General features: G+C 36.9%; 1 protein-coding gene across 2 annotated transcripts in view; it reads left to right on the top strand.

Moving 5' to 3' along the window:
- LOC104901361 (NEDD8-activating enzyme E1 regulatory subunit AXR1) overlaps nucleotides 1–13,741 on the top strand; it is a 31,206-nt gene extending 17,465 nt beyond the window's left edge. For both annotated transcript variants that reach the window (XM_048634211.2, XM_010688925.4), the window contains 7 exons: nucleotides 2,445–2,533; nucleotides 6,874–6,947; nucleotides 7,027–7,189; nucleotides 11,996–12,081; nucleotides 12,372–12,455; nucleotides 12,540–12,720; nucleotides 13,283–13,741. In XM_048634211.2, coding sequence (XP_048490168.1) covers nucleotides 2,445–2,533; nucleotides 6,874–6,947; nucleotides 7,027–7,189; nucleotides 11,996–12,081; nucleotides 12,372–12,455; nucleotides 12,540–12,720; nucleotides 13,283–13,366 — 761 coding nt within the window. In that variant the 3' untranslated portion in view covers nucleotides 13,367–13,741. The remainder of the gene's footprint in view (nucleotides 1–2,444; nucleotides 2,534–6,873; nucleotides 6,948–7,026; nucleotides 7,190–11,995; nucleotides 12,082–12,371; nucleotides 12,456–12,539; nucleotides 12,721–13,282) is intronic.
- The last annotated feature ends 1,152 nt before the right edge of the window (nucleotides 13,742–14,893 follow it).

The following is a 14,893-nucleotide window of genomic DNA, read 5'->3' as shown; positions in this document are numbered from 1 at the left end:
CTTAGGGGGCGTTTGGTTTGGGGTTTTTAGGAAAGGGTAAGAGAATTAAATAAGTTGATTCCCTTGCTTGTTGTTTGTTAACACGTTTTAATCATTCCCTTTACCCTCCTCATTACCCCAAAGTCCTCTAGTTCCATTACCCATCCCCCCTAAGGTTTCACTTACCCTTTCCCTTCTCTACTCCATGGTCACCTTGACCTATGGTTGACCACCAACCACCACCCCTGTACCACCGCCCCAACCACCGACCCACCATTCTAGCCACCGTCACCACCACACCAACCATCGACCCACCATCCCTGCCACTACCGTCTCCGCTACCTTAACCACCACGTTGCCGCCGTAAGCAATTGCCAACACAAACCACCGGAAAGAAAATCCACCACATGCATCCATTAACCCATCACCACTTCCACCCAAACCACACAACCGCCCCAAAATCCACCTAACACTTGAAAACCCATAAGCCTAACTTGAAAGAAAAAATTCAAGAGTAAGAATGGATGAATACTTCTTCTTATCAATAATTATGGCTTCAAAGGTCAAATTCGGCCATGAGAACTTCAGATCTGAAGTTTTAATGGTCGAATTTGACCTTTAAAATCTCAAATTTCTCCTTCAATGGTGGTAGAGAAGAAGAGAAAGAAGGGGGGCGACAATTACTTGGGAGTGGTGATGGGGGCGGTAATTTCGATGTGGTGGTGGACGGTGGTTATCGACATCAGTGAGCTGGCAGCGGCGAGGGAAGGGGGTAACGTGAGGTGGAGGTGGTTCTTGGAGAGAGAGGGAGGGAGAACATGGTGGAGGAATGGTGAGAAGTTGAAGAGGAGTTTTTTTTTATTCCAAACAACCTTTTTAACAAAGGGTTTTCCTTTCCATTCTCCTTGTTTGTCTTTCTTATACCCTTTCCTTTTCCCCTATCTAAACCAAACACCCCCTTAATTCTATTAACTCAAAAGATTCATTGTACCCTAAGCCAATAAGCACAAAACTCCAATACAAATTCTTTATAATCCCTAACTAGTAGAACCCAATTACCTTAATTTAATATTGATATTGGTTTCAAATTGAAGTATTAAAATATTATATTTTTAATGAATAATGTTTAATTTGTTATTAATAAATTTTATAATCAAAATATTCGAGCCCGTTCACGAGCTTTTGGAGACGAGCTTAAGTTTGTTCGGCTTGGCTTGTTAAGGTTTCCAGCCGAGCTGGAATACGAGCCGAGCCACCACGAGTCGAGCTTTGACCGAGTCGAGCTCGAACTGTTTGCGAACAGGTCGAGCTCATTATCACCCCTAGTGCTAACAGATTAACTGACCATGATTTAGAATGCAAGATATGTGGTGCGCGTGTGTGCACAGGAGGCGCACGCTTTTTGCCGCCTTTGACAGAGGTGCAAGGCGCACCGCCTTGCCGCTTTTAGTGAAAAGGCGCGGAAGAGAGGGTGAGAGAGTGGATTTGAGCTAAAAGTTGAAAAAATCCCAAAAAATTTCAAATTTAGACTTACCCTGGTTTGTATTTACCAATTTCGAGCAAAAACCCCTTGTTAATTGTAGTAAATTTTGTTGATTCAAACCCTAATAAAAAATCCCTAATTTGGGAGAAAACCCAAACTCATGAATAGGTTGCAATTGATGGCCGCCAACTCGCCGGAGGTGACAGAGGATGCCCGGTGAGCCAGCCACTATCATCCCCGACACCATATCTCCGGCGACCGGCGGCGGACAGGCAACAGTCAGGTACGTCCTCTTTCTCTTTCTTCGAATATCTTCGATCTTCTCTTCTTCGATTTCCTATCTTCTCTTCTTCGATCTTCTCTCTTCTCTCTTCTCTCTTCTCTTCTTCTATGATGATTTCTTGTTCTGCTCATTCTTCTTAAGCTTCTATCACAGACTTCTATTCTTCAATCTTTAGCTTTGAAATCAACATTTTTTTTCCTCTTCTTTTTATGTTGAATGGTGTATTATTGAAGTAAAATGGGAGGGTACCCACTCCCTTGACCTGATTGCAGTACTGTTGTCCTTTATGTGCAACGTTTTTCCTTTTTTTAATAGAAATGTCACTTTTCACATTTATATTAATTTTCTCTTTTAGGTATATTTATTTTACCTTTTTTTTACAAGTATATTTATTTTACATTGAAATGGGACTCGTCTATTGAAAACTTAGTACCACAAAAGCTAAATAATAATAAAAATAAAAAGTGTGCCTTGCCTACGAGATGTGCGCGCCTTCGCGTTGCGCGTCGGTGCAGATGAGATTCAATTTTAAAGAGTACCACCATGCTACTCCCTCAGGAATTTACCATTAGAGCTAGTTGACTAGTCTGCCATCAAATGATTTTTTCAGAAACATCTTGCTTGCATCTGAGTTTCGGGTTAACTTTTTTTTTTTGACTGGTTTAAATTTCTTAATGAGCTTTTTTCTTCAACTTCTAGGTCCATATCTGCAGCGAATAATGGAAGATAATTCTGCTGAAATAGATTCCAATTCACCTGATTTTTGGGTTATGGTGGCCGCCTTAAAGGTTTGTAATTTGTTGAGTTACTTCTGTGATAAATATTTTCTTAGTAATGATGCATCTTTCGAATATACTATGAGCTAGGATATTATTCTATATGCCAATCAGCTAAATAGATATATAAAAGTGCAACCCTTTGCCATATGGGTATAACAAAATGCTTCCGACGACATCTAAACCTATTTTTTTTATCACACTGAACTTTTTGGGACGTGTGATGAACACCTTAATTAATGTTATTTATATTCCTACCTTTTAAAAAAATTTAGATGACTGTTTATTGTTTCTTTTTGGCTTTTTGGAAGATATTTTGTGGAAATGAATTATCTCGAGCTTTCTGTCTATTGGATGCTTACCCTTTTTGTGGGACTGTGATATGCATATCAATCTTATTGAAACAGTTTTTGGGCTTCTTTTTTCTGTAAAAACACGACAGTTTCACACTAGATATTAAAGCTGTGAAGCTATCCGTATTTTAACATTTAACAGAGAAGAAACCCCCTAAAAAAGAGAAAAAAAGCAGACAGAAAAAGAAACAAAAAGGTGTAGATCAAGTGTCATGTGATAAACCACTAGGTTTAGATGTTGTTGGAAGCGTTTTTTATACCCAAATCTCACTGTTGTTTTTATGGCTGCGTTTTTTTACATCTATCTAGCTAATTGCCCCTATATTATATTTCAAATTTCATGTCCAATTTGATTAACTTTTAGCTATTAATTTTGTTCCAGAAAGTCATCCTCATTAATGAGGACCTGTTTCTGGGATTCACCTTGATGTCTGGAAAATTTTGGATTTGATACGTCTCCTAAGCGTGATCTTTGCTTGATGCCACTTGCTAGTAGTCATAGCTTTAGGCTCTGTTACCCGGACTCGGCAAATTTTGCCATATACCGGTGTCGGTACGACACGACACCGACACCGGTACGAAATACGTGTCGGATCCGGCAAAGTTCACTCGGACACGGCGGCTCTAAACCCTAGATTCTCAAACCCTAGAGTTCGAAGAGGAGAAGAGAAGAAAAGAAGAAGAGGAGAAGAGGAAAAGGCGATAACTCACCTTGACTCGATGATCGGAGCTTCAAACTCGCCGCCGGAACTTCGAACTCGCCGGTAAGTTGTCTCTTCAGTCTTCACTTCTCTTCCTTCTCTTCTTCTCTCTCTTTTCGTGTGTTCTGTACTTCTATCTCTTCATTTTTCATCTTTTCTTTTTCTTTTTCTTTTTTTCACAACTCCACGTAACTTTGTCCCTTTTCTCTTCTATTTTCTTTTTTATTTTCCTTCTCTCCATTCCTCCTTCTGCTCTACTTTCTTTTCTTAAAACATTGTTTTTTCATCTTAGCCTACGGCTAAATTGTTCTATTAAATTAATATATTATAAATAGACAATTATAAAATATAAATTAATTATTAAATTTTATATTATAAAATATTATTTTCGCGTACCCGTACCCGTGTCCACATTTCGGACAGAGTCCCCGTGTCCTGATTTTTTGGAATTGTCTTACCCGACACTCGGATCCGTACCTATATCCGACACTCCTAGCCGAGTCCAGGTAACATAGGCTTTAGGCTATTACCTTCTATTTCCAATTTAAGTCCCTCTGAAAGTTTTTTGTGGCAAAGTAGGTGGATTAACACAAACCACCTAACTTTTATGATAATTAAGATGAGGAAATATTTATAACATGTATGCATTAATGAAGGAAAGCATCATCCTGAAGTTGCCTAGTAAATGCAAGTCGAAGTATGAGCAATGGGTGCAAGTCTTTGAAGAAATGTAACCCTTTTTGTTTTCTATAAAAAGGCTTACGATTTATGCCACCCTGAGCAATCTTGCTAGTGAAGTGACACACAGCAGACTGTCTTCAGATTTTACAGAGAAGTGTTGCTAATTTATCATATCCTTCAACTATGATGTTACTGCCCCTCTGTTGCATACTTTTACTTCCTTTCTTTACTGTCGAATTTCACACCTTACCTTTCCTTATAGCATATTTAGAACTTCATGCAGCTGAGCTGCTTGTGCGACCATAAATTTGCACATCGTGACTACTAAAAGGGTCATGAACACTGGCTAGCCACTAGCATTAAAACCTATGAAGCAGGGGGACAGAAAATCCTCAGGCATTTCCTGCATCTGAAATTCTGAGTCGTCCGGGTATGGGGATACTCAGGACTGCTTGGTCACGTCTCCATTGACTTTCTAGAAAATGAGGGATGACAAGCATCAACAGGGGTCAGTGGGGGAAAATCAGGGGATGTCCTAAGAAATGGCTTTTAGAGTCGCATATGCGTGTACCCCTCTGGAAGCAAGACTGACAAAAGAAAAAAGAAAGAAAATTGCGAACATACTGAGCTGATTTCCCCAGAGCTCTTTGGGGGTAAATCGGATGATGGCACTAGAGCTGCCAGACCTCAGCTAATTGACAACGGCGTGAGCTGATGGCTTTTTCCATGATGCTTCTCGCTCTCCTTCGTTCTCTCCTCCCAACTTGTCGCACTTTGCTTTGATATAATTGATTAGTTTAAGGAAATAGTGTTTGGCTGTTTGTGTCACTGGTTGCTTTGCATTATTTATATGTTTAGTTCATTTAAGCTAATTTGTGAATATGAGTTGGGACTATGTGTGACATGTGTTATATGTTATTTTCAAAGGTAAAGTCAATGTTTCAAGTTTGAAGAATATTGCTTTTTTTTTCCGATTGAGATTAATAGAACCATATGTCAGTAGTTAGTACTCATGAGGTAGTTGAACATAAATTAAAATAACAATACTTTGGGAGCCTGAGTTTGGAGCATACTTCTTTGATCCAACACTACTCACTAGGCGATGAAATTAGTGATGGAAAAGCGTGTAAACAAGCTAAGATGTTATGAGAAAATGCTAGCTGTGAAGAAATGGTTATTAAAATCCCTGATCACTGACTGGGAAGAGTGCAGTTACTGATGTTAGTAGGAATTTTCTGTTGTTGCTTAAATATCGCCAACACCCTTCATTTTTTGCACAATTGGTCTAACCTTGAGCATGCTTCAAGAGGATTTTAATTGTAGGACACTTGATCGCTCTTTTTAGGAATTTGATGTTGAGGGATTCTTGTTTATTACCCTCCGTCCATTTCTGAGTCAGAGAATGATGCAGAAAAGTAGTAAGGACACAGACGGGAGATCAATAGAGAATGCCTTAATTTGTTACTTTGTTTGAGGATTTCTATTGTTTGGGTTTACAGTTTCATGTTCTACTCTTTTAATACATTTATTCTTGATATTCATTTAGAACACTAGATTGTACATAAGTGGATACAATTGCCCTTCCTGTATGTACTGCAACTCAAAAAACATTATGTTATACTTTGTTTTCCAGAACCTGGAAAACTATTGAATTGCATTGTTGGAGTGGTATTATGAGTGCCCTTGCCGCATGGTGCCCACAAAAAATACTGATGAATAGAGTGTTTTTGTCCGAGGATGCCATACTCTTCTGTTCCCATAACCACTGCACTTAAGTCTTGTAAGTTGAAAATGTTATACAAACAAACATGAGAAGCCTGAGATCCATCATTGCTTCTCTCTGTCTCTAGATGTTGTAACCTGATAAGAATCGGCTAGTTGGCACATGCTGTTCTAGTATCACTGTATGAACTGAGTTCTTTAGTTGAAAATTTTCTAGCCGCGATGTTCTGGATCCTGACTCTTCAAGTTATGAATTATTCTGAGGGACAAAGAGTCAAATACTCCAGATTTTGGATTGGAGAAAAGGTAAACCAGGTTATGCTCTTCTCATTAACAGAGGATCATATGTTCTGGGATAAGGGCTGAGTATAGATATTTTGGAGTGTACATTTATTTTACCCAGTAAAATTGCTTGCCATTTTTTGTTCTATGAATAATTAAATATTGATATTATAGGCTAGGAAATCTCCCGACATAAATCTGTACTTGATATTTTATTGTTTAAGCCATAGTTTGAAAATACGGTTTCGGTTACGGTCACGATGACGGTCACGGTGATGTGGGAATGGTGATGGTGCGGTTGTCGTACCGCTAAATATCGGCTTAAACCATGAAACATCCCTAAAACCCGCCTAAAATGCGGTTTTTTTACACCTTTACGATGCGGGTAATATCGGTTTGGTAAATTTGAAAATCTTTACGACACGGGCGATACGATATGATGCGGCCTTGTTTTGACACCATGGTTTAAGGTTCAATTTCATTGGGTTCTCTTCAGACTTGAGTATATTTTTTACATTCTTCCGTCTTTTTTTCCTATCTCCTTCTTTTTGCTCTATTTCAGGACCTGGTGACGATGGTCTTTTAACCTCTTCTGTCTACTTTAATGCTGCAGGAATTTGTTGCTCATGAAGGTGCTGGTGAAGTTCCACTTGAAGGATCAATTCCAGATATGACATCTTCAACAGAGTTAGTAGTGGAACTCTAAAGCAAGATGTTCTGTCAATTAGTTTAGTGACAAATTTGTGTAGCTAACTTTTCTTGTTAGGCACTATGTGAATCTCCAAAAGGTATATCAGGCTAAGGCTGAAGCTGATTTTCTTGCTATGGAGAAGCATGTGCAAAGTCTCCTGAAAAAAATTGGTAGAGATCCAAAAGTCATTTCCAAGACGACAATAAAAGGTTTCTGCAAGAATGCAAGAAAACTCTCAGTAAGTATGCTTACAATTCATTGTTGTTTTTAGCAGTGTGACTCATTCACTTTTGCCAAAAGCGAACGTAAGAAAGGTCTGTTTGACCAAAGGGACTTGTTATTGTATAATGACATTGTGACGTCTTAGTCTCTATACCTTCATGCCGTCAATGATTTGTGCAAATTTGCATAACCCGTTTTCCTCAACTGGAGTAAGCATTTTTCCTTCATATCATCTTTCCGTGTGCAATCTTGATTTCCTAAAGCCGTAATGTTTATGTTATTACTTTCATCTATTGTCCGCTACTCATGATTTACCTCGAAAAGTTGTCTTCTACTACAGAGGCCATTCTCTTGTGAGTTAAATGGTAAAATAATAAACGGCGAGGAAGAAGAATCCATATTTTATTTTATATATGTAGAGACGGTTTATGATAAGGTTTCAGAGATGTGCTTTGGTGTAAAATGGGGTATACCATGTAAATATATGGCCTTAGTTAAGGTCATGTATGATTACGTGAAAAAAAATGTCAAGGCGTGTGGAGGAGACCTTTTGTATTATGATAGGATTACATCAGGGATGAGATTTGCATGAAGTCTCGTGTGTTCTTTGCAGCAGTGATAGATAAAATAACATGACTATCAAGGATGAGATACCATGATGTGTGCTATTTGTGGATGATATTATATTGGTGGAGTAAGCTGAAGAACGGGTTGATGCTAAATCAGAAAAATATATGCAAACATTAGAATCTTTACTGTTTAGCTTGAGGCAGAGGAAAACAGAGTACATAAAGTGCAATCTAGAAAGGAGGAGTCAAAGAGGCTGTACTAAGTACTAACACTAGATGGAAAGGATTTGAATTTTGTCTATGAGTTACTGTTTTAAGTACCTAAGGCAATGTTACCCTGTAATGGCGATATTGATCAATATGTGAATCATATATTACAGGATGGCTTGAATGTAGAGAGGCAATTATAATTTTATGTGGCGTACCTCAATGGGTAAAAGCAAAATCCTGCAAAACATTAATATAAAGTACGTTTTTTTAATGTGTCAAGAGTATTGGACATTTAAGAAGTATCATATTAGGATGATGGTGGGGGGGGGGGGGGGGGTAGCAGAGAGTGTTTGTTGATATTGATTTATGGGAACACATTAAGAGTTGGAATTCGTAACGTAGATATGTAAGAGGGTTGTTGGAGTTGTAGATATTGAGGATTGGATACGAGAGAACCTTTTGTCGCAGTTGGGGCATGCGAAACGTTGATCAGATTATGTAGTGGTTAGGATAGTTAGTGGCTGAACTTGAAACTTTTTATCCAAAAGGCCCAATCAATTAACAAAAATAAATGACAGATCTTATATGTACATCAACATATGTAATGTTTATTATGAAAAATTCAACATCAATATATTGTAATTGCATTATTTTTCAATAATTGTTATTATACTGTAATTCTAAATTGCCAATCTTATTAGGATATTAGATAATATTTAATAATATACTCTAATGGAGTATCTATAAACTAGAAAAGAAAAAAAAAGGATACCAATACAAGAAAGATAAAACTTCAGAGAAAGGAGAAGGACGAAAGATGTACTTCTGAACCCTGATGATGCGTTGCATACTTGAATTGGCTTTGATCAGTTACAAATTTGCAATTTCCAGAATCAGAGAAAAAACTTCACACGAGGTATTAAGAAGGGACAGAACAATTTGTTAGTAGGTTTAGGTAAATAGTAAACACAATGCAATATTCTAGCTGTAGTAGTATACCCTGCTTGGCTGGTTTGCATATTGGTAATTTATCCACGACTAGAAAAAAAATGTAGTCTAAGCCGCACAAGGGAGGACATTAGAAAGTAAAAAGAACATTTTTGATCGGCTTTATTTAGGATGGTGTGTGGGCTTAAAGATTGTGGCTAAGACTTCAGTACAATGTTTTTAATAGCTGAAATGGTTTATATATTTGAAAATTTTTCTAGGCGATGAGGGAGGCCGTTCCCTATCCAACCTCCCCCTCCCTAAAAAAAATACTGCCATTAAGGATAGTGGAAAGTTGTAGTAATGGGGGATTTCATAAGAAGTCGAGGGGGCCAAAAGTTGAATTGGATATAGGGCGTTAGAGATGACATGAACAAATTAGGTTTGCGGGAGCATAAAGCTCAGATAGAAGATAGTTAAGGCAGCAAATGTATCTCCGACCACCAGAGATGAAATCTTGGGTCTTGTAGTCATAATCTATGTTACAGAGAGACTCGGGTACCCATGTTCAGCATGGGAAGGGGTCTAAGTGTTGGACTTGTTTTTTTTTTTTTTTTTTTTTTTTTTTTTTTTTTTTGAAAATTTTCAATACTTTTGGCCCAAAATGAATACGAAGAGTCCAAGTAACAAAATTCTTGCATCTCCTGGGATCTTATTAAGATATTCTTGGTTGTAGGTTGCCCATATATTGTTCACTTCATTGTATCCTTTTTTTTTTCCTCCTTGGGCTTCTAGCTTCCCCGCTTGCAATCTTACATCTTAGTCTTTGGGATTTTGGCATTGAAGTTAAAAGTGCTAACTAATCCAATGAAGTTGACTGAAGGTGATATGAACTTGAGTGTGAACCCAATTTTTGGGGAAGAGATGAAAAAGGGGTATATGACTTTGCAATTTCAACCAAAGGACAATCACTTGTTACCTTGAGATTGTGAGAACTTGAAACTCTTCAACTCTTTTTCTACTTTAGGAGTATGTGAGCTGCATGCCAGATTATGATTTTGGTGATTCCTAATGAAATTTTTGTCCATTGGTTTTTTAAATATGTTCATGGATGAGGAAGTGGTGGTCATCTACGAGGCACCTAATCGTTGTGCAATACATATTTCGGGTATGTTTAAATGTAATACATTCATTGTCTAAGGCCCCACAAAAAATGGGAAAAAAGCTCTCTTCCATGCATGTTTTGCATGTTTAGTGAAAGGAAAACAACCAAGCATCATTTAGTATGATGTATTCTACCTTTTTTCACTTCAACCAACTATCTTTCATATTTGTAGGTTTTTAAATGTTCTACTATATAAATATAGGAATTTTAAAGTTATAGGAACTTGAAAATTATGTGACATATAAATGATTTGGTTAAGAGTAATTAATAGAGGAAGTATCAGGTTCAAAAATATCTAGAATTTTTTTTTAAAACTAAAAACAGTAAATTATAGTTGTTATCCTGTTTTCGTTTCTTGGGTCAAACCCCAAAGGCTTAAGTCCTCTATATGGTTGAAGGCTATTTCTCTGGATTGTGGCTTTGCTGCTTTGGTCAAGGTCGACACAACGGGTAATTGCATGTCTGGAACCCGTGTAAGGATGTCATTGTACATGAAAGTAACATGAAAGAAATTTCTTCAGTTTGGAAAAAAGAAAACGATGATGAAGCATTGGGAATCTTAGGATGTGGAATTGTGCAATAGGAAATTTCAAATTCTTTCATCATAAGGTGCTATCTGATGTTGTCTACTAGCAGACTACTTGCGACGTGCCATATCTATGTGCAAAAGACAGGAAATGTTTGCTTAACCCTTGAGGAAAGAAGAGAAAAGGGGAGGAGAGAGACAGCGGTTTGGATAAGTTGACGGCAGTGTTGTATTAGGAAATCTCAGATCATATCAATAGGTTTATTATCTTGCATGTTAGGCATATCTCGTATAGGAAAAATTCTCAAATTTAGGAACTTTATGATTATTACTCACGATGTGCTATATCTATGTGGAAAAGACAGGAAATGTTTGCTTGACCCTTGAGGAAAGAAGACAAAAGGGGAAGAGAGAGACAGCGGTTTGGATAAGTTCTTGGCAGTATTGCATCAGTTAATCTCAGATTTTGGGTATAGTATATGAATTGGTAGATATGTCTGAAAGTTGGATTGTGGTAATGCACACATATTAATTTCCCAAATGCAATGGTAAGTTTGCACTTTCTGATCAATTGGTCAGGGGATACAGGGTCCCGACGAGAAGATGGGGATATTGAAGATATTGTTTTACTTGGATGGCGTAGGATCAATGCGAACTAGGAGGGACAGACTGACGGAGTAATACTATGGGCTGTATTGGATTACTTATTTTCTTGTCTCAGTTTTGTTGCCTTGCCTCTCCCAAACAATAAAGATTTCACATAAGGCCAGTGAGTATGTTGCTTGAATTATGGGTATCCTCAGTTATATGTTGTGGTACGTGGACTTGGTGCTGTATATATATTATTTTGGGGTTCGGGGTTCGGGGTTGTGGAGGGTAGGGGATGAAGGGATGGTAGTGGTTTTATATTTGTGCAGGCCGTTGGTGAGACCAAGCTTCTTGTTTAATCTTCCCCTTTGCACTTGATGTAACTAACTATAATTAAGAGCTTTTTTCAGCTCTTTTCTTATATGTATGCACCCTAATGATTTCACAAGGATTGGTTGTTTTGTGAATTCTGAATTATGTCTAATGTGATATTTTAGTCCGAAACTTTTATATATGTGAAGTCTTTGCAGTTTGCAGATGGGTAGTTTTGGACTCATCTCTTATTTGTTGTCTGATAGTTTGTTTAAACTTTCTGTGCTGGAATTTTACTACCCCTCCACCTTCAAAATGTCGTGGCTTCTTTTAACAAGTATCATACTTGTTTTTGCTGTCAGAAGCTATTACATATCACCTTAAAACTTTGAGATTAAGCATATGATCAAAACGGATGCGTGCCCATATGTGCAACAGTTTTCCCATAGTTGATTCAGCAGATCAATTGTATTCCTTCACTTAATCGTAATATGTTTGTGTCATAATCTAACTATATTTTCCTAGGTATGCAGATATCGGATGATTGAGGAGGAGTTCAGTTCTCCTAACCTTTCTGAGTTGCAGAAGTATTTGACAGATGAGGAGTACAGGTAGATAATATTTTTACTGTCATGTGTTGGACTAATTTCTGGTTGCAATCTAAATGTATATGGAAAAAGGCAGGAATCTGTGTCGAGATCACTTTGACTTGAATGTTAATGTCGCAAACTGCTACACTATCTAAATATTCGATCATCTATGCCTTCTTTTCTGTATGGAATGCTGCAGGAGCATTATGTAATGATTTTAGGTGTCACACCTCAGAAACTACTAAATATTTTCTCATGGTACTTGGAATTTGCTTGACGTTGATGTATTTTTTTTCCTTTTCCTGCAACAGTATGGCAGTTGGGTTTTACATCTTGCTGCGAGCTGTTGATCGCTTTGCCGCTAACTATAACTGTTTTCCTGGCCAATTTGATGGGTAACCCTCAAATCTCTCAGAAATGAACTGATATGTGGTTATCATTTAGTATTATTACTAAATATTTGGAATTTGTGTTGGTAGAGAGATGGATGAAGATATATCTCGATTAAAGACTCTATCTATAAGTTTGCTAAGTGATCTGGGCTGCAATGGCTCAATCTTGACCGAGGATCTCATCAATGAAATTTGTCGGTTTGGGGGTGCAGAGCTCCATGCGGTTGCTGCTTTCATAGGTGGGATTGCTTCGCAGGAAGTGATAAAGGTATGCTACTTCGGTGTAGATTTTATTCTCTTCTTTTGTTTTGCTCTCTAAGCTCTATAGTGCCAAGAGCTGGATAAATGGAAGTGGCGAAAGACTTGAAATCTATGGTTTTTGCTGAAGGAGCATCAGATGCAGCTCACTTCTCATTGACAAACTCATAAACTACAAGTAAAAGAAAGTAATTGCACAAATTCTTTTGGTCACTGTCGACGTGAATTATTCTATCATCAGCTGTTGCATTGCATTTAGGGTAGGGTAATATTAGACGTACATCATAACTAGTTTAGCTTGGAGAGAAAGCAAGTTAGTTGGTTTTATAAATAGAAGAGACTAGTGAGAGGAAGAGGCATGAAGAAAACTATTCGAGTTCCATTTAGTGTTAGCTTTGGAAGTGTGTCAAACTCACTCGAATACTTGGCATTGACCTTCAGTTGCATTTCCGGGTAATTACGCAAAGAATCGTCTATGCTGTATTCTCTAATATCAGATTGCAGTTCACTGCAATATTATGTCAGGCAGCATAAGCTAACTTATCTCTTGTAAAAAAATTCTGTCCATGCAGCTTATCACGAAACAATTTATTCCCATGGCTGGAACGTTCATCTTCAACGGGATTGATCAGAAGTCTCAGCTATTGTCCTTGTAGCAAATATTTCAGCCGAAATAGTGGTGAGGTTGGAGCTTTTCGCTACCTTCCTGCTGTCGAAGAAAATGTACTTGAATTTTGTTCCTGAGAAAAACTTATTGTTCACCTTCCAAAATTAGCTTGGTTCTCTCATGTGGGGAGCGCTCAACCTTTGAGATGCATATTTAGATCTCATGAATAGTTGGAGAGAAAAAAGTTTACGAAAGAATTGCTACTATTTTTTTTTTTTGGTTTTGTGATACAATATCCTTGTGTTTGAACGCTGTCGACATTGTACTTTCAATGTGTCTTCTCCTTCCAAGTTACACCCTTAAGCTTTTTGTGTGTTTTATGTTCTAGCTCTTCATTAAGTTAATGTTATTTTTCTTTATTTTATGTTGTTTAGACTTTCATTAGAACATAAGTTATCAAAGTTCCTTTTACCCTGCTGCTTCATTTTATCAAACCTTTTGAAGTTTTCTAACAACCTAAAGCTTTGTCCCAAAATCCTAAAAAGTATTTTTTTGCTTGAGATAAATGATCAAATTTTTAGGGTGTTACTGCTGCATTTCTTGTAGAAAATAAATGCAAGAATGATTTACTTAATCTAATCAAACTTATAATTCAAGCTATTTGAATAGTCAATCAAACCTGACCTAAATTATTGTCTAATAAAGCAACTCAGAAAACATAATCACACAAATCCAAGCTAACAAATTCAAGTACTTTCTCTATTTTCTTTAATTTTTCACTTAAAATCTTGACAATATACATATTTGGAGGATATTTTTCAATTTTCTCAATTTATAGGAAAAAATAATATAGTCATTTGTGGTCTTGTTTGATGTGTATCAATACTTCATTAAAATTCAATCGTTATAAATTTTATTCATATATAATGACAAATATATTTAAGTTCAAAGATGTGCATTAAGAGACGGGCATAGGAAGTGAGAATGATAAAAAAAAGTAAGTACTATTTATCAAAATTAGGTGGCCGTGAAATATTATATGTGCGTTCATACCTACAACGTTATCTTTTTCACCAACTTCTGCAAATGATATAGAAAAAAGGAAACGAAACTAACACACAAATATAGCAAGATTAAGTAATTCCAATTTACTCTCATTTAGTAGTAATAATATTAAGAAAAAATTATTAAAAAATAAGCCAATTTTTGAACGGTCTGCTCAAAGTAAGTCATATTTTGGATTAACTCTGAATAAGTAAAGCTTATGAGGGTGTTATCTTTTAATAGACTTAGGTAGAGATGGCGATGGATTTTGGAATCGACTCGAAACCTTGAATCCAGATCCGTTATTTAGAATATGGATCTCAAAAACCCGACAGATCGAGGTTGGATCCCGATCTCATCCTAGGATCCGGACCTAGATTCGTAGAACCGTTTTGAAATAAGAATTTATTTGTAGACTGTAGTAATTTAATCTTTTAAACATTTATCCTCTTAGCATATCCAAAATCTTTTAACTTCCTTAAATCTTTAAACTAATTCCTTTGACTTTCAAAATAGTCAACCTTTTAAATAA

The sequence above is a fragment of the Beta vulgaris genome, chromosome 8, assembly GCF_026745355.1.
Source record: "Beta vulgaris subsp. vulgaris cultivar EL10 chromosome 8, EL10.2, whole genome shotgun sequence".
Classification (NCBI taxonomy): Eukaryota; Viridiplantae; Streptophyta; class Magnoliopsida; order Caryophyllales; family Amaranthaceae; genus Beta; species Beta vulgaris.
Note: the sequence above shows the minus strand (reverse complement) of the source record. Positions and strands in the feature narration are given on the sequence as shown.